This window comes from Rhinoderma darwinii, chromosome 5 (genome assembly GCF_050947455.1).
Source record: "Rhinoderma darwinii isolate aRhiDar2 chromosome 5, aRhiDar2.hap1, whole genome shotgun sequence".
Taxonomy (NCBI): domain Eukaryota; kingdom Metazoa; phylum Chordata; class Amphibia; order Anura; family Rhinodermatidae; genus Rhinoderma; species Rhinoderma darwinii.
The window spans coordinates 254348884-254373355 of NC_134691.1; the positions used below are offsets into that span (position 1 = coordinate 254348884).

The 24472-nt window shown below is 39.3% G+C and overlaps 1 protein-coding gene across 6 annotated transcripts in view; it reads left to right on the forward strand.

Annotated features, from left to right (window-relative positions):
* HECW1 (HECT, C2 and WW domain containing E3 ubiquitin protein ligase 1) overlaps window positions 1-24472 on the forward strand; it is a 466672-nt gene that overhangs the window by 387888 nt on the left and 54312 nt on the right. For all 6 annotated transcript variants that reach the window (XM_075827049.1, XM_075827050.1, XM_075827048.1 and 3 more), the window contains one exon: window positions 389-509. In XM_075827049.1, the coding sequence (XP_075683164.1) occupies window positions 389-509 (121 nt within the window). The remainder of the gene's footprint in view (window positions 1-388; window positions 510-24472) is intronic.

Consider the following 24472-nt stretch of genomic DNA (forward strand, 5'->3'; position numbering starts at 1 on the left):
CATTTTCACCGAAATAAAAATGAATATAGATTAAACGCTTATGCATGTGTCCAAATAAAATGATTCATAGTATAACTTCAAAGTATAACTTCAAAGCCTCATACAGTTGCATAGAAACTGCATCAGAATGCAGAGGCAAAATCCCAAAATTGTTCATGTCCTCATCGCTAAAATTGGCCCGGTCCTCAAAGAGTTAATGCAACCAAAGAAGCCAAACAGTCAGCAACGAAGGCAATATATAGCTGGTAAGCATTATCTATGGGCAGTGATTCTGGCCATGGTCATAATCATTGAAAAACATTACATTACATGTTCTTGAAAATATTTCACTTCAATTGATATATTGAGATCTCAAACGTATGGTCTAACTAAACCTTTTTCTTCTAAGGTCTGCAGCGTGCTAGTGCGAGGGCTCCATCCCCATACAGAAGAGATTTTGAAGCCAAGTTAAGAAACTTTTACAGAAAACTCGAAGCAAAAGGATATGGGCAAGGCCCAGGGAAGATTAAGTAAGTGTGTGTGTTTTTTATGTCCTTTAAAATTAGTTTAAGTACAGAATATTAGGGGACAACTTAATTAAAGAGGTATTCCCAGAATGTATTGCTTATCCACTGGATATGCCATAAATGTCTGATAGGTGTGGGTCTGACCTCTGGGACCCAAATCTATCTTTAGAATTCCTCACCCGGTAAGGAGGCAGCTGCACCCATGTTCCCCTAATAGATACGGTTTCCAGGGCTGAGACCCACACCTATCATACATATATGGCCTATCCTGTGTATATGTCATACATTTTGTAAAGGGAAATACTCCTTTAATTTGTCATAATACAAATAATGGTGCAAAGCTTACAGTAAATTTACACGGGGGCCATTATTGTCGCACAAACCAAAACTGCATGCATTAATAATATATGTTTCACCTTTAAAATACACGCAGGATAATTTTTCCTTAAAACTCTGCATTTTGTCGTTCCTCTGTTATTCCTCCTGGAAATGTATGAAAAAACTGTCCACCAGGTGCTACTATATCCCTTTGTCAATAGGACATGTTCCTTCATAGTCTGAGAACGGTAAGCACTATTTAGACAATGTCAGTGTGTAGGCACACGTCCCATTGACAAGAGAAAAGGTAACGCACAGTTGTCAATTTATTCATACATTTCCAAGAGGAAATGTATGTTTCCGTAACTCCCGACCATGTAATCAGGAAGTGGCCGGGAGTCAGTGTGAGCACAAAAAGCTAGGACAGGGTATAGGGGGGCCCGTTCTAGAGATAGATTCAGGCCCCAGAGGTGGGACCCACATCTATCTGACATTTATGACATAACCTGTGGAAATATCATAAATGTCCCTCTTGGGAAAACCCCTTTAACTCCAAATAAGACTTTAAGTTCTTCCTCAAGCTCATCGTGAGTGTTAATATATTCTAACCATTGTGAATTTAAATTCCAATTTCTTCTTGTAAGAATGTTTTTAGTTTTAATTTTGATACCAATAATAGAGTGGTCCGAGACCCGTCTAGTCTCATGATACGTGTTTTTCACTACGTTATATGTCCCCTGATTCCCAATAATTAAATCTATCCCGGTTAATGACATACGAGTTTTAGAGAAACAGGTAAATTGTAAGCTGTATAAGGGCATGCTTTTTACGGGTCAAGTTGTATTTTTTAATAGCACCATATTGGGGTACATATAATCTATTGATTAACATTTATTAACTTTTTTGGGGGGGTAATGGAAAAAAATACATACATTTTGCCACTCTTTTTTGTGTCTTAGATTTACGCCCTTTACTGTGTGGTATAAATAACATAATAACTTTATTCAGTGGGTCATTACGATTGTGGCGATACCAAATTTATATAGATTTTGTATGTTTTACTACAGTACTTTTACACAATAAGAACGCTTTTTTTTCACAATTATTTGTTTTTGTGTCGCCATGTTTTAAGAGCTATAATTGTTTCATTTTTATGCCGATGCAGCTGTATGAGGGCTAGTTTTTTGCGGGACAACTTCTAGTTTTTATTGGTATCATTTTGGAGTACATGCGACTTTTTGATCACTTTTTATCAAATTTTTTTGAGGGCAGGATGAACAGAAAACAGAAATTCTGGCATTGTTTTTTATTTTATTTTTTACGGCGTTCACCATGCGGGTTAAATAACGTAACCACTTTATAGGTGGGGTCGTTATGGATGCGGTGATACCAAATATGTGTAAACCCACTCAATACTTGGAGATTTCCTTGGAAGTGAATATCTGCGTGACTATGTATAAGAAGTTTTAACCTAATATATGTAAACAACTCCCTCTGAGGAATTGCAAATGTAGACATTAATTCTGCAAAACTCAACAGTTGATTGTACTGGAAGAGATGGTCACATGTAAACATTCCTCATGTTTTCCAACACTGAAGGTTCAGGTTAGGTATAGAAAGCTCCAAAAAGTCTAGTGGGAGATAGGAACTAGTTATAGGTAAACGTTGTGATGCATGTAAATGTAAGTATGACCAGCAATATAAGGTGGTTCTAGTGAGCGGGGAAATCTCAGCTGGAGTGGTATATCCCAAAAAGGTAAGAAAAGTAGGGATTTTAAATTGCCGGCACCCAAATAGGATGATTCCATATGAACCCAATGTTTCGAGAGGTCCCCAGCCCACCACGACTGTGCTTGAGCTGCCACAGAAGCAACATTATACCGCAATATACTAGGAACCCCTAGGCCCCCTGATTTTTGATCGTTGAGAAGTATGTGAGACGCAACTCTTGGTTTCCGTTTTGCCCAAATAAAGTCCATCAAAATGCGTTGAATGCGTTTGAAATAAGATTTGGGAATTGATATGGGGAGGGTTCGAAACAAGTATAATAGTTTTGGTAGGAGAAGCATCTTAAATGCGGCAATTCTGCCCAACCATGAAACCTCTATTTTAAGCATTCTGTCGATTTCCTCCTGAAATACCTGTAGGAGAGGGATATAGTTTATCCCAAATAATGCTTTATGTTGAGCCGTCAGAATGAGGCCTAAATAGGTGATTTGCGTCTTATTCCATACAAATGGGTATTTAGATTGGAGAAAATGCAATGATGGGACTGAGAGATGCAGGGGAAGGATCTGAGATTTTTGTGTGTTGAGTTTATAAAGGGAGACCCGCCCAAATTGCAATATACAATCCAAGGCAGCTTTCAGAGACTTCTCCCGGCTGGACAGAGACAATATTACGTCGTCCGCATATAAGGAGATAATATGCGTCTTTGATCCAATTTTTATACCCTGCACATCCGCATGTATTCTTAGAAGTTGAGCTAAAGGTTCCATGGACAACACGAATATGAGGGGTGACAATGGCGACATTATATTGCCTGAGAATCCCATTTGTTGAAGGGTATTGAAGGCGTACGACCAAGAAATGCGGTCAAACGCCTTCTCTGCGTCTAATGCTAGCAACACGGATGGTATGTGTTTCTTTTCAATATGGTTCAACAGCCGCACTACCCTTCTGGTGTTGTCTGATCCCTGTCTTCCTCTAATGAAGCCAGTCTGGTCATCTGCTATGAGATGGGGCAAAACAGGAGCCAATCGATTTGCTATGATCTTGGCATAGATTTTTAAGTCAATATTTAATAATGAAATGGGCCTAAAGTTTTGGGGTTGGTCAGTCGACTTGCCAGGTTTTGGTAACGTAATTATCAACGCTTCCTGATTTTCTTTAGGGAAGGATCCCGAAGATTGCGCGGTTTGAAAAAATCTACATAAGTATGGGGAGAGGATTTCATGGAATGTTTTGTAGTAAGCGTTCATTAGCCCATCCCTACCCGGCGCCTTATCTGGTGGTAATGAGCGCAGGTTGTCAATCACTTCCTTCTCTGAAATTGGGGCGTTTAGGGTGTACAATTGACTAGACGTTAATTTAGGTAATGGCATGGAGTCCAAAAAGGTCTGTATGTCTTGTATAGTTGGCTTAGACGTGAATGAGTCTCGGTGTATGTATATAACGATTCATAAAAACCCTTAAATTTATTAGCAATATCTACCGGATGTGAAATTTGTTCCTGAGTGTTTGGGTCCAATATATAGGGAATTCTAGATTTTTGATGGTAGTGTTTTAGTTTGGCAGCTAGTAATTTGCCCGCTTTATTATTTTGGGAATAATATCTAGTTTTGGTTTTGCGCAGGTTTTTCTCATAGTCAGAGACCATGGCCATGCGTAACTCTTGACGTAGGTTATGTAATCTAGTAAACACCAAAAAGATATCCCCATATGCTATAATAAAACAAGATCAAACGTATCTTAGAAAAAATACAAAATGACTTTATTAAGGACAGACAACACAGTTGATCAAGACGATTTTAAAAAAATATAACCACCCATAAAAACAATGTACAACAGTACACAGAAGACAGTGTTGAATATAAGGCAGGGCAAACAATGGTAGTATAACAATATCAACGACTATAAAGTATGTATACTGATAATAATCACCATAACAAGGGCCTATAAAATAGTCACAAAAATTGTAAAGTCACAGTCATGGAGAGGAAGCTCATTGAGACCTCAAGATACGCATACCAAAAGACCCACCATGCGCCATTCCACTGCCACAACACTGTCAGAACACCCCAACGCGCGTTTCGCACCTGGCTTCGTCAGGGGGTGCTGAAAGAGTGTGATCAGAGGATTTAAATAAGGGGTACACAGCTGAACGGTGTACCACACTTACTTGTCCATAGGATGTTCAGCTGGCGCCTGCACGAGGAGAGGCAGCACCTCAATCACGCAGTGCACGGCGTCCGGAAGTGAGCAGTGCGCAACTGCACAGAGCCCAAGTCCATGTTGCGCCGTGAACTACATGATGAACGGCCCCCCGCCCCGCGCATGCGCACAACAACCACAGACCACCGCATCCATCTTGGAATAGGGCAAGGCAACCGCAATTGCCCATATCCAAGAGATGGAGAGCGGTATGAATACATGAGCGCTATTCACAGTTAGAATATATTTATATATGTTTACTACATTACAAAATAGCAAAGGCATTCTAGATGAGAGTATATTTAGACATCCTGAAATGTACGGAAATAACATAAATCACACATTGGTTCCGATAGATCAAATACAGGCAACAGTATATCATGCAATAATATAGATAAACAAAGTGTACAGAGGGGGACCCAATGCATGCCTAGGAGCCCACTGTGCACACCAGTTAAAGATATTAATGTGAAATATCACCATATATACATATATGACCAAACATCATACCTGATTAGTTAGATGGATAAAAATATATGAATGAAAGAAAAAAGTGTAAAAATAAAAATATAAATATATAAATTGTGACATAAGTGGTTTAAATGCATACATGACAAACAAGTAGATGTATGAAAAAATGCACATTTACAGTACATGTATATAAAGACAAAATAATCCTATATATTACAAATTGTAAACGTGCATGAACACTAATGTGAATATATGGCCATATGCATACACATATGACCAAAAATAAAATAAAAATAGATGTATGTGTATGAATGGACCATATAGGTCACAAAGAAATATATATATGTGAGTGTGAAAGAAAATATATAATATATGATAATAAGAGTGCAATTAGAGCACAAAAGTGAAACATCAAGAAAGATAATTCAAATAATAAAGAAAAAGTGAAAAAAACATATGAATAGAAAAAAGCATATGATAATCAAAAACGTGTTAGAGCAAAACATCCATCAATGTGGTAATGCATCCATGAAATTCCAGGATAAAAAAACAATCCACTCCAAGAATGCCTATATCAGACCATGAACAGACATGTCGCTACTGATACCTAATGCGATCATCGCATAACCACAGAATCAAAAAGAAGAAAGGTTAAAGAACCAAACATTATATTGCAAATGTAACCTAATAAAGTAAACAACGAAACCACATTAGTATCAAAACATATAAGATGACTTCCATAATGTGCCTTCGATGCACCCATACACCTCAATATAGCCATGCACCTCATGCGCCTCCAATATAACCGATACAGTCCACTCTGAAAAGACAAGCAAGCAAAAGTTAAATAATAAATCCTCCCTACACACAAAATGATAAAACATAACAGAGGTTGGCACCTATTAGAAATTTATAAGAATGGAGCGAAACTAATCATTTCATTAAGCCCCTTAGGAAAAACGGTTTGTAGTTTCACTATCCATTTGCATTCACGTTGGGCAAGGATTCTCTGAATATTACCCCCTCTATTCCCTAGGGAGATCTTATCAATTCCCCTGAAGGTGAGAAGTCTCCAATTACCTTGATGATGGTCACGAAAATGACGAGGTATCGGTTTAAGTTTGCTTAACTTTTCAGGATCGTCAGTTTTCATAGCGCCCTTTATGTCCCTTACATGTTCAAGGATCCTCACACGGAGTTCTCTAGAAGTGAGACCCACATATATCAGTCGACATGGACAAATGGCATAATAAACCACAGCAGTTGAACGACAAGTGATGTTGTGACAGATTTTATATTGTCTTGACCCAGAAGAGTCACTGAAATCTAGAGATCTAGTCATAAGGGAACATGCCCCACAGTCACCACATGGGTATGAACCCCACTTTGGTCCTTTGGAATTGAATATAAAGCCTGAGGTAGGAGCTACATAATGACTCTTAACTAATATATCCCTTAGATTACGTGATCTACGTGAAGTCATAAGGGGATAATCTGATAGCACTACACTCAGATCCATATCAGTATGGAGAATTGGCCAGAACCTCTCAAAAATCGATTTCATTTCTCTCCATTGGGCATGATATCCAGTGATGAACCTTACCTCTTCATTACTGTTCTTTTTCTTAAATTTAGGTATAAGTAGGTCACTTCGTTGCGTATTTTTGGCTCTCATGTATCCTTGCTCAATATCCATAGATTTGTAACCTCTAGCACGAAACCTATTTGAGAGGTCAGCGGCCTGATTCTCAAAGGCTGATTCTGTGGAACATATCCGACGTGCTCTTAAAAATTGTCCCGTTGGAACTGCTCTCAGTGTCTGTGGAGGATGAGATGATTTGGCATAAAGGAAGGAATTGACTGATGTACTTTTCCTGAAAATATCAGTGACAATTGATCCATCTATGTCACTAGTGAGTCTAATGTCAAGAAACTCAACATCAGTGCGACTTATTTTAGAAGTCAAACGGATGTTGAGCTGGTTGACATTCAGATCCTCAAGAAACTTGTCAAGCTTCTCTTTTTCACCATGCCAGAGAAATAGTATGTCGTCGATGAAGCGCATCCATATCAGGACGCCTCCATCATCCGCATCAGGCAACTGAAGATTCTGCTCCCACCGGCCAAGAAAGAGGTTGGCATATGAGGGCGCACAAGTGGCCCCCATTGCCACTCCCCTCTTTTGCAGAAAATATCGATCCTTGAAAAGGAACAGATTGTGATGTAAAACAAAATCCAATAGTACAATCAAAAGATCGATAAGATCGGATTCCAAGTTGGTCCCATTTAGATAAAACCTAGCGGCTTCAATACCATGTTTATGTTCAATAGAGGTATAAAGTGACTCCACGTCGCATGTCACAAAGAAGTCATCATGACCCATGTAAACCCCCTCTAACCTATTCAAGACATCAGTGGAATCACGAATGTACGATGGTAATTCACAAACAAGGGGTTTAAGATAATGGTCAATGAAGCGACACACAGTTTCACATAAACCTCCATTGCCCGAAACTATCGGTCTTCCTGGAGGGTCCACTAGATTTTTGTGGACCTTAGGGAGCAGATACAGGGTTGCTAAAATGGGTTTATCAACAATGAGACCATCAAGTGTGGTTTTAGGTATAATATTGGATTCAAAAGCCTTCAATAGAATTTGATCTAATTGGGTTTTAAAACTACCTAGAGGACATCCATCCAATCTTTGATAACATGACACATCATTGAGCTGTCTAAAGGCTTCTCTCTCGTATTTGTCAACAGGCCACAATACCACATTTCCACCTTTGTCAGCTGGCTTAATAACCACTGATTTCATTCTTTTAAGTTGTTCAAGGGCCTCCCGTTGTGCCCTATTCAAATTATCATGTGTACGATGTGAAGACAATTTACTCAATTCATTGGTAACCAGTCTCACAAAGGTGTCGACTGCGGGACACATGGACAAAGGAGGAAATGTGGTAGAGCGCCCCCTGACTCCCACCGGGAATTTAGGTTCAACAGTTAGTTCTTGTTCTTTTAAAAGCTCATCAAGAGCCCTGAGGGCCTGTTGTTCATCCTTTCCTGTGAAAAGTTGCACATCATATCTAGAAAAGTGCTTTTTGAAAAGCAGTTTCCTAGCAAAAAGGTGTACATCCTTGACAGCCTCAAAGAAATCAAAGTTAGATACTGGAGAGAAGGTCAAACCCATTCCCAACACTTCCAACTGTGCCTGCGTTAATATCTCATTGGACAAATTAATTACCTTTAGTTGATCTTTGCCTGTCTGTTCCTGAGGTTCATCCCTCCATCTAAAGGCTTGTTTCTTTTGTTTTTGCCCATTAGATGTCCAGTGTCTTGCTCCCATCTTGGGCGTTTGCCTAAAAAACGACCAGTTGATGGTCCTTCATTAGAGGATGAGGATGTATAACCCGATCGTGATCTAGATCTTGATCTTGACCTCATAGATTGTTGCCAGTTCCACCTAAAGACACGATCATTTTGGTAATCGGAGAGATCACGCTGAAATTTCTTCATTTTAAATTGTTGGATCTCTTTTTCCCATTTAAGAAATTCACTATCTAATTCCCTTTCAAAGGTGACCATCTCATCTGCCGTCATCTTTGCCTTCAGATCTTGCTGTAGTGGTTCAATTTCACTCTCAAGTACTTCAAGGGTCTGTTTATCACATCCTATCAATAACTCTAACATCGTTCTGGAGCAGACTTTACATGCATCTTCCCACCTCTGTCTGAATAGGTCGTCATCAACTGGAAATGAAGGTGTAATTTTAACTCTCAATCCCCTAGGGATGATATCCTTACTAAGGTAATGCTCCAGAGAAGCCCTGTTCCACCATGTTCTAGTCCGCTTTTCCAATAAGAATTTTAAACGTAACTGAATATCTCTATTCAACGGTGCATAGGTGCCAACCTCTGAATGTATATCACTTTTAAAAACATCTGACAACTGGGTGACCCAATTTTGGTCACGACCACGATAATCCATACCAGGACCTGTATTCACCAAAAAGACAATAATTAAGCCAAAAAAAGAATACCTATAAATTCAAGGTCATATATCAATGAATAAAGTTGCATATATGGGACCCCATGCATAGTAAACACCAAAAAGATATCCCCATATGCTATAATAAAACAAGATCAAACGTATCTTAGAAAAAATACAAAATGACTTTATTAAGGACAGACAACACAGTTGATCAAGACGATTTTAAAAAAATATAACCACCCATAAAAACAATGTACAACAGTACACAGAAGACAGTGTTGAATATAAGGCAGGGCAAACAATGGTAGTATAACAATATCAACGACTATAAAGTATGTATACTGATAATAATCACCATAACAAGGGCCTATAAAATAGTCACAAAAATTGTAAAGTCACAGTCATGGAGAGGAAGCTCATTGAGACCTCAAGATACGCATACCAAAAGACCCACCATGCGCCATTCCACTGCCACAACACTGTCAGAACACCCCAACTCTCATCTAGAATGCCTTTGCTATTTTGTAATGTAGTAAACATATATAAATATATTCTAACTGTGAATAGCGCTCATGTATTCATACCGCTCTCCATCTCTTGGATATGGGCAATTGCGGTTGCCTTGCCCTATTCCAAGATGGATGCGGTGGTCTGTGGTTGTTGTGCGCATGCGCGGGGCGGGGGGCCGTTCATCATGTAGTTCACGGCGCAACATGGACTTGGGCTCTGTGCAGTTGCGCACTGCTCACTTCCGGACGCCGTGCACTGCGTGATTGAGGTGCTGCCTCTCCTCGTGCAGGCGCCAGCTGAACATCCTATGGACAAGTAAGTGTGGTACACCGTTCAGCTGTGTACCCCTTATTTAAATCCTCTGATCACACTCTTTCAGCACCCCCTGACGAAGCCAGGTGCGAAACGCGCGTTGGGGTGTTCTGACAGTGTTGTGGCAGTGGAATGGCGCATGGTGGGTCTTTTGGTATGCGTATCTTGAGGTCTCAATGAGCTTCCTCTCCATGACTGTGACTTCACAATTTTTGTGACTATTTTATAGGCCCTTGTTATGGTGATTATTATCAGTATACATACTTTATAGTCGTTGATATTGTTATACTACCATTGTTTGCCCTGCCTTATATTCAACACTGTCTTCTGTGTACTGTTGTACATTGTTTTTATGGGTGGTTATATTTTTTTAAAATCGTCTTGATCAACTGTGTTGTCTGTCCTTAATAAAGTCATTTTGTATTTTTTCTAAGATACGTTTGATCTTGTTTTATTATAGCATATGGGGATATCTTTTTGGTGTTTACTATGCATGGGGTCCCATATATGCAACTTTATTCATTGATATATGACCTTGAATTTATAGGTATTCTTTTTTTGGCTTAATTATTGTCTTTTTGGTGAATACAGGTCCTGGTATGGATTATCGTGGTCGTGACCAAAATTGGGTCACCCAGTTGTCAGATGTTTTTAAAAGTGATATACATTCAGAGGTTGGCACCTATGCACCGTTGAATAGAGATATTCAGTTACGTTTAAAATTCTTATTGGAAAAGCGGACTAGAACATGGTGGAACAGGGCTTCTCTGGAGCATTACCTTAGTAAGGATATCATCCCTAGGGGATTGAGAGTTAAAATTACACCTTCATTTCCAGTTGATGACGACCTATTCAGACAGAGGTGGGAAGATGCATGTAAAGTCTGCTCCAGAACGATGTTAGAGTTATTGATAGGATGTGATAAACAGACCCTTGAAGTACTTGAGAGTGAAATTGAACCACTACAGCAAGATCTGAAGGCAAAGATGACGGCAGATGAGATGGTCACCTTTGAAAGGGAATTAGATAGTGAATTTCTTAAATGGGAAAAAGAGATCCAACAATTTAAAATGAAGAAATTTCAGCGTGATCTCTCCGATTACCAAAATGATCGTGTCTTTAGGTGGAACTGGCAACAATCTATGAGGTCAAGATCAAGATCTAGATCACGATCGGGTTATACATCCTCATCCTCTAATGAAGGACCATCAACTGGTCGTTTTTTAGGCAAACGCCCAAGATGGGAGCAAGACACTGGACATCTAATGGGCAAAAACAAAAGAAACAAGCCTTTAGATGGAGGGATGAACCTCAGGAACAGACAGGCAAAGATCAACTAAAGGTAATTAATTTGTCCAATGAGATATTAACGCAGGCACAGTTGGAAGTGTTGGGAATGGGTTTGACCTTCTCTCCAGTATCTAACTTTGATTTCTTTGAGGCTGTCAAGGATGTACACCTTTTTGCTAGGAAACTGCTTTTCAAAAAGCACTTTTCTAGATATGATGTGCAACTTTTCACAGGAAAGGATGAACAACAGGCCCTCAGGGCTCTTGATGAGCTTTTAAAAGAACAAGAACTAACTGTTGAACCTAAATTCCCGGTGGGAGTCAGGGGGCGCTCTACCACATTTCCTCCTTTGTCCATGTGTCCCGCAGTCGACACCTTTGTGAGACTGGTTACCAATGAATTGAGTAAATTGTCTTCACATCGTACACATGATAATTTGAATAGGGCACAACGGGAGGCCCTTGAACAACTTAAAAGAATGAAATCAGTGGTTATTAAGCCAGCTGACAAAGGTGGAAATGTGGTATTGTGGCCTGTTGACAAATACGAGAGAGAAGCCTTTAGACAGCTCAATGATGTGTCATGTTATCAAAGATTGGATGGATGTCCTCTAGGTAGTTTTAAAACCCAATTAGATCAAATTCTATTGAAGGCTTTTGAATCCAATATTATACCTAAAACCACACTTGATGGTCTCATTGTTGATAAACCCATTTTAGCAACCCTGTATCTGCTCCCTAAGGTCCACAAAAATCTAGTGGACCCTCCAGGAAGACCGATAGTTTCGGGCAATGGAGGTTTATGTGAAACTGTGTGTCGCTTCATTGACCATTATCTTAAACCCCTTGTTTGTGAATTACCATCGTACATTCGTGATTCCACTGATGTCTTGAATAGGTTAGAGGGGGTTTACATGGGTCATGATGACTTCTTTGTGACATGCGACGTGGAGTCACTTTATACCTCTATTGAACATAAACATGGTATTGAAGCCGCTAGGTTTTATCTAAATGGGACCAACTTGGAATCCGATCTTATCGATCTTTTGATTGTACTATTGGATTTTGTTTTACATCACAATCTGTTCCTTTTCAAGGATCGATATTTTCTGCAAAAGAGGGGAGTGGCAATGGGGGCCACTTGTGCGCCCTCATATGCCAACCTCTTTCTTGGCCGGTGGGAGCAGAATCTTCAGTTGCCTGATGCGGATGATGGAGGCGTCCTGATATGGATGCGCTTCATCGACGACATACTATTTCTCTGGCATGGTGAAAAAGAGAAGCTTGACAAGTTTCTTGAGGATCTGAATGTCAACCAGCTCAACATCCGTTTGACTTCTAAAATAAGTCGCACTGATGTTGAGTTTCTTGACATTAGACTCACTAGTGACATAGATGGATCAATTGTCACTGATATTTTCAGGAAAAGTACATCAGTCAATTCCTTCCTTTATGCCAAATCATCTCATCCTCCACAGACACTGAGAGCAGTTCCAACGGGACAATTTTTAAGAGCACGTCGGATATGTTCCACAGAATCAGCCTTTGAGAATCAGGCCGCTGACCTCTCAAATAGGTTTCGTGCTAGAGGTTACAAATCTATGGATATTGAGCAAGGATACATGAGAGCCAAAAATACGCAACGAAGTGACCTACTTATACCTAAATTTAAGAAAAAGAACAGTAATGAAGAGGTAAGGTTCATCACTGGATATCATGCCCAATGGAGAGAAATGAAATCGATTTTTGAGAGGTTCTGGCCAATTCTCCATACTGATATGGATCTGAGTGTAGTGCTATCAGATTATCCCCTTATGACTTCACGTAGATCACGTAATCTAAGGGATATATTAGTTAAGAGTCATTATGTAGCTCCTACCTCAGGCTTTATATTCAATTCCAAAGGACCAAAGTGGGGTTCATACCCATGTGGTGACTGTGGGGCATGTTCCCTTATGACTAGATCTCTAGATTTCAGTGACTCTTCTGGGTCAAGACAATATAAAATCTGTCACAACATCACTTGTCGTTCAACTGCTGTGGTTTATTATGCCATTTGTCCATGTCGACTGATATATGTGGGTCTCACTTCTAGAGAACTCCGTGTGAGGATCCTTGAACATGTAAGGGACATAAAGGGCGCTATGAAAACTGACGATCCTGAAAAGTTAAGCAAACTTAAACCGATACCTCGTCATTTTCGTGACCATCATCAAGGTAATTGGAGACTTCTCACCTTCAGGGGAATTGATAAGATCTCCCTAGGGAATAGAGGGGGTAATATTCAGAGAATCCTTGCCCAACGTGAATGCAAATGGATAGTGAAACTACAAACCGTTTTTCCTAAGGGGCTTAATGAAATGATTAGTTTCGCTCCATTCTTATAAATTTCTAATAGGTGCCAACCTCTGTTATGTTTTATCATTTTGTGTGTAGGGAGGATTTATTATTTAACTTTTGCTTGCTTGTCTTTTCAGAGTGGACTGTATCGGTTATATTGGAGGCGCATGAGGTGCATGGCTATATTGAGGTGTATGGGTGCATCGAAGGCACATTATGGAAGTCATCTTATATGTTTTGATACTAATGTGGTTTCGTTGTTTACTTTATTAGGTTACATTTGCAATATAATGTTTGGTTCTTTAACCTTTCTTCTTTTTGATTCTGTGGTTATGCGATGATCGCATTAGGTATCAGTAGCGACATGTCTGTTCATGGTCTGATATAGGCATTCTTGGAGTGGATTGTTTTTTTATCCTGGAATTTCATGGATGCATTACCACATTGATGGATGTTTTGCTCTAACACGTTTTTGATTATCATATGCTTTTTTCTATTCATATGTTTTTTTCACTTTTTCTTTATTATTTGAATTATCTTTCTTGATGTTTCACTTTTGTGCTCTAATTGCACTCTTATTATCATATATTATATATTTTCTTTCACACTCACATATATATATTTCTTTGTGACCTATATGGTCCATTCATACACATACATCTATTTTTATTTTATTTTTGGTCATATGTGTATGCATATGGCCATATATTCACATTAGTGTTCATGCACGTTTACAATTTGTAATATATAGGATTATTTTGTCTTTATATACATGTACTGTAAATGTGCATTTTTTCATACATCTACTTGTTTGTCATGTATGCATTTAAACCACTTATGTCACAATTTATATATTTATATTTTTATTTTTACACTTTTTTCTTTCATTCATATATTTTTATCCATCTAACTAATCAGGTATGATGTTTGGTCATATATGTATATATGGTGATATTTCACATTAATATCTTTAACTGGTGTGCACAGTGGGCTCCTAGGCATGCATTGGGTCCCCCTCTGTACACTTTGTTTATCTATATTATTGCATGATATACTGTTGCCTGTATTTGATCTATCGGAACCAATGTGTGATTTATGTTATTTCCGTACATTTCAGGATGTCTAAATATACTCTCATCTAGAATGCCTTTGCTATTTTGTAATGTAGTAAACATATATAAATATATTCTAACTGTGAATAGCGCTCATGTATTCATACCGCTCTCCATCTCTTGGATATGGGCAATTGCGGTTGCCTTGCCCTATTCCAAGATGGATGCGGTGGTCTGTGGTTGTTGTGCGCATGCGCGGGGCGGGGGGCCGTTCATCATGTAGTTCACGGCGCAACATGGACTTGGGCTCTGTGCAGTTGCGCACTGCTCACTTCCGGACGCCGTGCACTGCGTGATTGAGGTGCTGCCTCTCCTCGTGCAGGCGCCAGCTGAACATCCTATGGACAAGTAAGTGTGGTACACCGTTCAGCTGTGTACCCCTTATTTAAATCCTCTGATCACACTCTTTCAGCACCCCCTGACGAAGCCAGGTGCGAAACGCGCGTTGGGGTGTTCTGACAGTGTTGTGGCAGTGGAATGGCGCATGGTGGGTCTTTTGGTATGCGTATCTTGAGGTCTCAATGAGCTTCCTCTCCATGACTGTGACTTTACAATTTTTGTGACTATTTTATAGGCCCTTGTTATGGTGATTATTATCAGTATACATACTTTATAGTCGTTGATATTGTTATACTACCATTGTTTGCCCTGCCTTATATTCAACACTGTCTTCTGTGTACTGTTGTACATTGTTTTTATGGGTGGTTATATTTTTTTAAAATCGTCTTGATCAACTGTGTTGTCTGTCCTTAATAAAGTCATTTTGTATTTTTTCTAAGATACGTTTGATCTTGTTTTATTATAGCATATGGGGATATCTTTTTGGTGTTTACTATGCATGGGGTCCCATATATGCAACTTTATTCATTGATATATGACCTTGAATTTATAGGTATTCTTTTTTTGGCTTAATTATTGTCTTTTTGGTGAATACAGGTCCTGGTATGGATTATCGTGGTCGTGACCAAAATTGGGTCACCCAGTTGTCAGATGTTTTTAAAAGTGATATACATTCAGAGGTTGGCACCTATGCACCGTTGAATAGAGATATTCAGTTACGTTTAAAATTCTTATTGGAAAAGCGGACTAGAACATGGTGGAACAGGGCTTCTCTGGAGCATTACCTTAGTAAGGATATCATCCCTAGGGGATTGAGAGTTAAAATTACACCTTCATTTCCAGTTGATGACGACCTATTCAGACAGAGGTGGGAAGATGCATGTAAAGTCTGCTCCAGAACGATGTTAGAGTTATTGATAGGATGTGATAAACAGACCCTTGAAGTACTTGAGAGTGAAATTGAACCACTACAGCAAGATCTGAAGGCAAAGATGACGGCAGATGAGATGGTCACCTTTGAAAGGGAATTAGATAGTGAATTTCTTAAATGGGAAAAAGAGATCCAACAATTTAAAATGAAGAAATTTCAGCGTGATCTCTCCGATTACCAAAATGATCGTGTCTTTAGGTGGAACTGGCAACAATCTATGAGGTCAAGATCAAGATCTAGATCACGATCGGGTTATACATCCTCATCCTCTAATGAAGGACCATCAACTGGTCGTTTTTTAGGCAAACGCCCAAGATGGGAGCAAGACACTGGACATCTAATGGGCAAAAACAAAAGAAACAAGCCTTTAGATGGAGGGATGAACCTCAGGAACAGACAGGCAAAGATCAACTAAAGGTAATTAATTTGTCCAATGAGATATTAACGCAGGCACAGTTGGAAGTGTTGGGAATGGGTTTGACCTTCTCTCCAGTATCTAACTTTGATTTCTTTGAGGCTGTCAAGGATGTACACCTTTTTGCTAGGAAACTGCTTTTCAAAAAGCACTTTTCTAGATATGATGTGCAACTTTTCACAGGAAAGGATGAACAACAGGCCCTCAGGGCTCTTGATGAGCTTTTAAAAGAACAAGAACTAACTGTTGAACCTAAATTCCCGGTGGGAGTCAGGGGGCGCTCTACCACATTTCCTCCTTTGTCCATGTGTCCCGCAGTCGACACCTTTGTGAGACTGGTTACCAATGAATTGAGTAAATTGTCTTCACATCGTACACATGATAATTTGAATAGGGCACAACGGGAGGCCCTTGAACAACTTAAAAGAATGAAATCAGTGGTTATTAAGCCAGCTGACAAAGGTGGAAATGTGGTATTGTGGCCTGTTGACAAATACGAGAGAGAAGCCTTTAGACAGCTCAATGATGTGTCATGTTATCAAAGATTGGATGGATGTCCTCTAGGTAGTTTTAAAACCCAATTAGATCAAATTCTATTGAAGGCTTTTGAATCCAATATTATACCTAAAACCACACTTGATGGTCTCATTGTTGATAAACCCATTTTAGCAACCCTGTATCTGCTCCCTAAGGTCCACAAAAATCTAGTGGACCCTCCAGGAAGACCGATAGTTTCGGGCAATGGAGGTTTATGTGAAACTGTGTGTCGCTTCATTGACCATTATCTTAAACCCCTTGTTTGTGAATTACCATCGTACATTCGTGATTCCACTGATGTCTTGAATAGGTTAGAGGGGGTTTACATGGGTCATGATGACTTCTTTGTGACATGCGACGTGGAGTCACTTTATACCTCTATTGAACATAAACATGGTATTGAAGCCGCTAGGTTTTATCTAAATGGGACCAACTTGGAATCCGATCTTATCGATCTTTTGATTGTACTATTGGATTTTGTTTTACATCACAATCTGTTCCTTTTCAAGGATCGATATTTTCTGCAAAAGAGGGGAGTGGCAATGGGGGCCACTTGTGCGCCCTCATATGCCAACCTCTTTCTTGGCCGGTGGGAGCAGAATCTTCAGTTGCCTGATGCGGATGATGGAGGCGTCCTGATATGGATGCGCTTCATCGACGACATACTATTTCTCTGGCATGGTGAAAAAGAGAAGCTTGACAAGTTTCTTGAGGATCTGAATGTCAACCAGCTCAACATCCGTTTGACTTCTAAAATAAGTCGCACTGATGTTGAGTTTCTTGACATTAGACTCACTAGTGACATAGATGGATCAATTGTCACTGATATTTTCAGGAAAAGTACATCAGTCAATTCCTTCCTTTATGCCAAATCATCTCATCCTCCACAGACACTGAGAGCAGTTCCAACGGGACAATTTTTAAGAGCACGTCGGATATGTTCCACAGAATCAGCCTTTGAGAATCAGGCCGCTGACCTCTCAAATAGGTTTCGTGCTAGAGGTTACAAATCTATGGATATTGAGCAAGGATACATGAGAGCCAAAAATACGCAACGAAGTGACCTACTTATACCTAAATTTAAGAAAAAGAACAGTAATGAAGAGGTAAGGTTCATCACTGGATATCATGCCCAATGGAGAGAAATGAAATCGATTTTTGAGAGGTTCTGGCCAATTCTCCATACTGATATGGATCTGAGTGTAGTGCTATCAGATTATCCCCTTATGACTTCACGTAGATCACGTAATCTAAGGGATATATTAGTTAAGAGTCATTATGTAGCTCCTACCTCAGGCTTTATATTCAATTCCAAAGGACCAAAGTGGGGTTCATACCCATGTGGTGACTGTGGGGCATGTTCCCTTATGACTAGATCTCTAGATTTCAGTGACTCTTCTGGGTCAAGACAATATAAAATCTGTCACAACATCACTTGTCGTTCAACTGCTGTGGTTTATTATGCCATTTGTCCATGTCGACTGATATATGTGGGTCTCACTTCTAGAGAACTCCGTGTGAGGATCCTTGAACATGTAAGGGACATAAAGGGCGCTATGAAAACTGACGATCCTGAAAAGTTAAGCAAACTTAAACCGATACCTCGTCATTTTCGTGACCATCATCAAGGTAATTGGAGACTTCTCACCTTCAGGGGAATTGATAAGATCTCCCTAGGGAATAGAGGGGGTAATATTCAGAGAATCCTTGCCCAACGTGAATGCAAATGGATAGTGAAACTACAAACCGTTTTTCCTAAGGGGCTTAATGAAATGATTAGTTTCGCTCCATTCTTATAAATTTCTAATAGGTGCCAACCTCTGTTATGTTTTATCATTTTGTGTGTAGGGAGGATTTATTATTTAACTTTTGCTTGCTTGTCTTTTCAGAGTGGACTGTATCGGTTATATTGGAGGCGCATGAGGTGCATGGCTATATTGAGGTGTATGGGTGCATCGAAGGCACATTATGGAAGTCATCTTATATGTTTTGATACTAATGTGGTTTCGTTGTTTACTTTATTAGGTTACATTTGCAATATAATGTTTGGTTCTTTAACCTTTCTTCTTTTTGATTCTGTGGTTATGCGATGATCGCATTAGGTATCAGTAGCGACATGTCTGTTCATGGTCTGATATAGGCATTCTTGGAGTGGATTGTTTTTCTATCCTGGAATTTCATGGATGCATTACCACATTGATGGATGTTTTGCTCTAACACGTTTTTGATTATCATATGCTTTTTTCTATTCATATGTTTTTTTCACTTTTTCTTTATTATTTGAATTATCTTTCTTGATGTTTCACTTTTGTGCTCTAATTGCACTCTTATTATCATATATTATATATTTTCTTTCACACTCACATATATATATTTCTTTGTGACCTATATGGTCCATTCATACACATACATCTATTTTTATTTTATTTTTGGTCATATGTGTATGCATATGGCCATATATTCACATTAGTGTTCATGCACGTTTACAATTTGTAATATATAGGATTATTTTGTCTTTATATACATGTACTGTAAATGTGCATTTTTTCATACATCTACTTGTTTGTCATGTATGCATTTAAACCACTTATGTCACAATTTATATATTTATATTTTTATTTTTACACTTTTTTCTTTCATTCATATATTTTTATCCATCTAACTAATCAGGTATGATGTTTGGTCATATATGTATATATGGTGATATTTCACATTAATATCTTTAACTGGTGTGCACAGTGGGCTCCTAGGCATGCATTGGGTCCCCCTCTGTACACTTTGTTTATCTATATTATTGCATGATATACTGTTGCCTGTATTTGATCTATCGGAACCAATGTGTGATTTATGTTATTTCCGTACATTTCAGGATGTCTAAATATACTCTCATCTAGAATGCCTTTGCTATTTTGTAATGTAGTAAACATATATAAATATATTCTAACTGTGAATAGCGCTCATGTATTCATACCGCTCTCCATCTCTTGGATATGGGCAATTGCGGTTGCCTTGCCCTATTCCAAGATGGATGCGGTGGTCTGTGGTTGTTGTGCGCATGCGCGGGGCGGGGGGCCGTTCATCATGTAGTTCACGGCGCAACATGGACTTGGGCTCTGTGCAGTTGCGCACTGCTCACTTCCGGACGCCGTGCACTGCGTGATTGAGGTGCTGCCTCTCCTCGTGCAGGCGCCAGCTGAACATCCTATGGACAAGTAAGTGTGGTACACCGTTCAGCTGTGTACCCCTTATTTAAATCCTCTGATCACACTCTTTCAGCACCCCCTGACGAAGCCAGGTGCGAAACGCGCGTTGGGGTGTTCTGACAGTGTTGTGGCAGTGGAATGGCGCATGGTGGGTCTTTTGGTATGCGTATCTTGAGGTCTCAATGAGCTTCCTCTCCATGACTGTGACTTTACAATTTTTGTGACTATTTTATAGGCCCTTGTTATGGTGATTATTATCAGTATACATACTTTATAGTCGTTGATATTGTTATACTACCATTGTTTGCCCTGCCTTATATTCAACACTGTCTTCTGTGTACTGTTGTACATTGTTTTTATGGGTGGTTATATTTTTTTAAAATCGTCTTGATCAACTGTGTTGTCTGTCCTTAATTAAGTCATTTTGTATTTTTTCTAAGATACGTTTGATCTTGTTTTATTATAGCATATGGGGATATCTTTTTGGTGTTTACTATGCATGGGGTCCCATATATGCAACTTTATTCATTGATATATGACCTTGAATTTATAGGTATTCTTTTTTTGGCTTAATTATTGTCTTTTTGGTGAATACAGGTCCTGGTATGGATTATCGTGGTCGTGACCAAAATTGGGTCACCCAGTTGTCAGATGTTTTTAAAAGTGATATACATTCAGAGGTTGGCACCTATGCACCGTTGAATAGAGATATTCAGTTACGTTTAAAATTCTTATTGGAAAAGCGGACTAGAACATGGTGGAACAGGGCTTCTCTGGAGCATTACCTTAGTAAGGATATCATCCCTAGGGGATTGAGAGTTAAAATTACACCTTCATTTCCAGTTGATGACGACCTATTCAGACAGAGGTGGGAAGATGCATGTAAAGTCTGCTCCAGAACGATGTTAGAGTTATTGATAGGATGTGATAAACAGACCCTTGAAGTACTTGAGAGTGAAATTGAACCACTACAGCAAGATCTGAAGGCAAAGATGACGGCAGATGAGATGGTCACCTTTGAAAGGGAATTAGATAGTGAATTTCTTAAATGGGAAAAAGAGATCCAACAATTTAAAATGAAGAAATTTCAGCGTGATCTCTCCGATTACCAAAATGATCGTGTCTTTAGGTGGAACTGGCAACAATCTATGAGGTCAAGATCAAGATCTAGATCACGATCGGGTTATACATCCTCATCCTCTAATGAAGGACCATCAACTGGTCGTTTTTTAGGCAAACGCCCAAGATGGGAGCAAGACACTGGACATCTAATGGGCAAAAACAAAAGAAACAAGCCTTTAGATGGAGGGATGAACCTCAGGAACAGACAGGCAAAGATCAACTAAAGGTAATTAATTTGTCCAATGAGATATTAACGCAGGCACAGTTGGAAGTGTTGGGAATGGGTTTGACCTTCTCTCCAGTATCTAACTTTGATTTCTTTGAGGCTGTCAAGGATGTACACCTTTTTGCTAGGAAACTGCTTTTCAAAAAGCACTTTTCTAGATATGATGTGCAACTTTTCACAGGAAAGGATGAACAACAGGCCCTCAGGGCTCTTGATGAGCTTTTAAAAGAACAAGAACTAACTGTTGAACCTAAATTCCCGGTGGGAGTCAGGGGGCGCTCTACCACATTTCCTCCTTTGTCCATGTGTCCCGCAGTCGACACCTTTGTGAGACTGGTTACCAATGAATTGAGTAAATTGTCTTCACATCGTACACATGATAATTTGAATAGGGCACAACGGGAGGCCCTTGAACAACTTAAAAGAATGAAATCAGTGGTTATTAAGCCAGCTGACAAAGGTGGAAATGTGGTATTGTGGCCTGTTGACAAATACGAGAGAGAAGCCTTTAGACAGCTCAATGATGTGTCATGTTATCAAAGATTGGATGGATGTCCTCTAGGTAGTTTTAAAACCCAATTAGATCAAATTCTATTGAAGGCTTTTGAATCCAATATTATACCTAAAACCACACTTGATGGTCTCATTGTTGATAAACCCATTTTAGCAACCCTGTATCTGCTCCCTAAGGTCCACAAAAATCTAGTGGACCCTCCAGGAAGACCGATAGTTTCGGGCAATGGAGGTTTATGTGAAACTGTGTGTCGCTTCATTGACCATTATCTTAAACCCCTTGTTTGTGAATTACCATCGTACATTCGTGATTCCACTGATGTCTTGAATAGGTTAGAGGGGGTTTACATGGGTCATGATGACTTCTTTGTGACATGCGACGTGGAGTCACTTTATACCTCTATTGAACATAAACATGGTATTGAAGCCGCTAGGTTTTATCTAAATGGGACCAACTTGGAATCCGATCTTATCGATCTTTTGATTGTACTATTGGATTTTGTTTTACATCACAATCTGTTCCTTTTCAAGGATCGATATTTTCTGCAAAAGAGGGGAGTGGCAATGGGGGCCACTTGTGCGCCCTCATATGCCAACCTCTTTCTTGGCCGGTGGGAGCAGAATCTTCAGTTGCCTGATGCGGATGATGGAGGCGTCCTGATATGGATGCGCTTCATCGACGACATACTATTTCTCTGGCATGGTGAAAAAGAGAAGCTTGACAAGTTTCTTGAGGATCTGAATGTCAACCAGCTCAACATCCGTTTGACTTCTAAAATAAGTCGCACTGATGTTGAGTTTCTTGACATTAGACTCACTAGTGACATAGATGGATCAATTGTCACTGATATTTTCAGGAAAAGTACATCAGTCAATTCCTTCCTTTATGCCAAATCATCTCATCCTCCACAGACACTGAGAGCAGTTCCAACGGGACAATTTTTAAGAGCACGTCGGATATGTTCCACAGAATCAGCCTTTGAGAATCAGGCCGCTGACCTCTCAAATAGGTTTCGTGCTAGAGGTTACAAATCTATGGATATTGAGCAAGGATACATGAGAGCCAAAAATACGCAACGAAGTGACCTACTTATACCTAAATTTAAGAAAAAGAACAGTAATGAAGAGGTAAGGTTCATCACTGGATATCATGCCCAATGGAGAGAAATGAAATCGATTTTTGAGAGGTTCTGGCCAATTCTCCATACTGATATGGATCTGAGTGTAGTGCTATCAGATTATCCCCTTATGACTTCACGTAGATCACGTAATCTAAGGGATATATTAGTTAAGAGTCATTATGTAGCTCCTACCTCAGGCTTTATATTCAATTCCAAAGGACCAAAGTGGGGTTCATACCCATGTGGTGACTGTGGGGCATGTTCCCTTATGACTAGATCTCTAGATTTCAGTGACTCTTCTGGGTCAAGACAATATAAAATCTGTCACAACATCACTTGTCGTTCAACTGCTGTGGTTTATTATGCCATTTGTCCATGTCGACTGATATATGTGGGTCTCACTTCTAGAGAACTCCGTGTGAGGATCCTTGAACATGTAAGGGACATAAAGGGCGCTATGAAAACTGACGATCCTGAAAAGTTAAGCAAACTTAAACCGATACCTCGTCATTTTCGTGACCATCATCAAGGTAATTGGAGACTTCTCACCTTCAGGGGAATTGATAAGATCTCCCTAGGGAATAGAGGGGGTAATATTCAGAGAATCCTTGCCCAACGTGAATGCAAATGGATAGTGAAACTACAAACCGTTTTTCCTAAGGGGCTTAATGAAATGATTAGTTTCGCTCCATTCTTATAAATTTCTAATAGGTGCCAACCTCTGTTATGTTTTATCATTTTGTGTGTAGGGAGGATTTATTATTTAACTTTTGCTTGCTTGTCTTTTCAGAGTGGACTGTATCGGTTATATTGGAGGCGCATGAGGTGCATGGCTATATTGAGGTGTATGGGTGCATCGAAGGCACATTATGGAAGTCATCTTATATGTTTTGATACTAATGTGGTTTCGTTGTTTACTTTATTAGGTTACATTTGCAATATAATGTTTGGTTCTTTAACCTTTCTTCTTTTTGATTCTGTGGTTATGCGATGATCGCATTAGGTATCAGTAGCGACATGTCTGTTCATGGTCTGATATAGGCATTCTTGGAGTGGATTGTTTTTTTATCCTGGAATTTCATGGATGCATTACCACATTGATGGATGTTTTGCTCTAACACGTTTTTGATTATCATATGCTTTTTTCTATTCATATGTTTTTTTCACTTTTTCTTTATTATTTGAATTATCTTTCTTGATGTTTCACTTTTGTGCTCTAATTGCACTCTTATTATCATATATTATATATTTTCTTTCACACTCACATATATATATTTCTTTGTG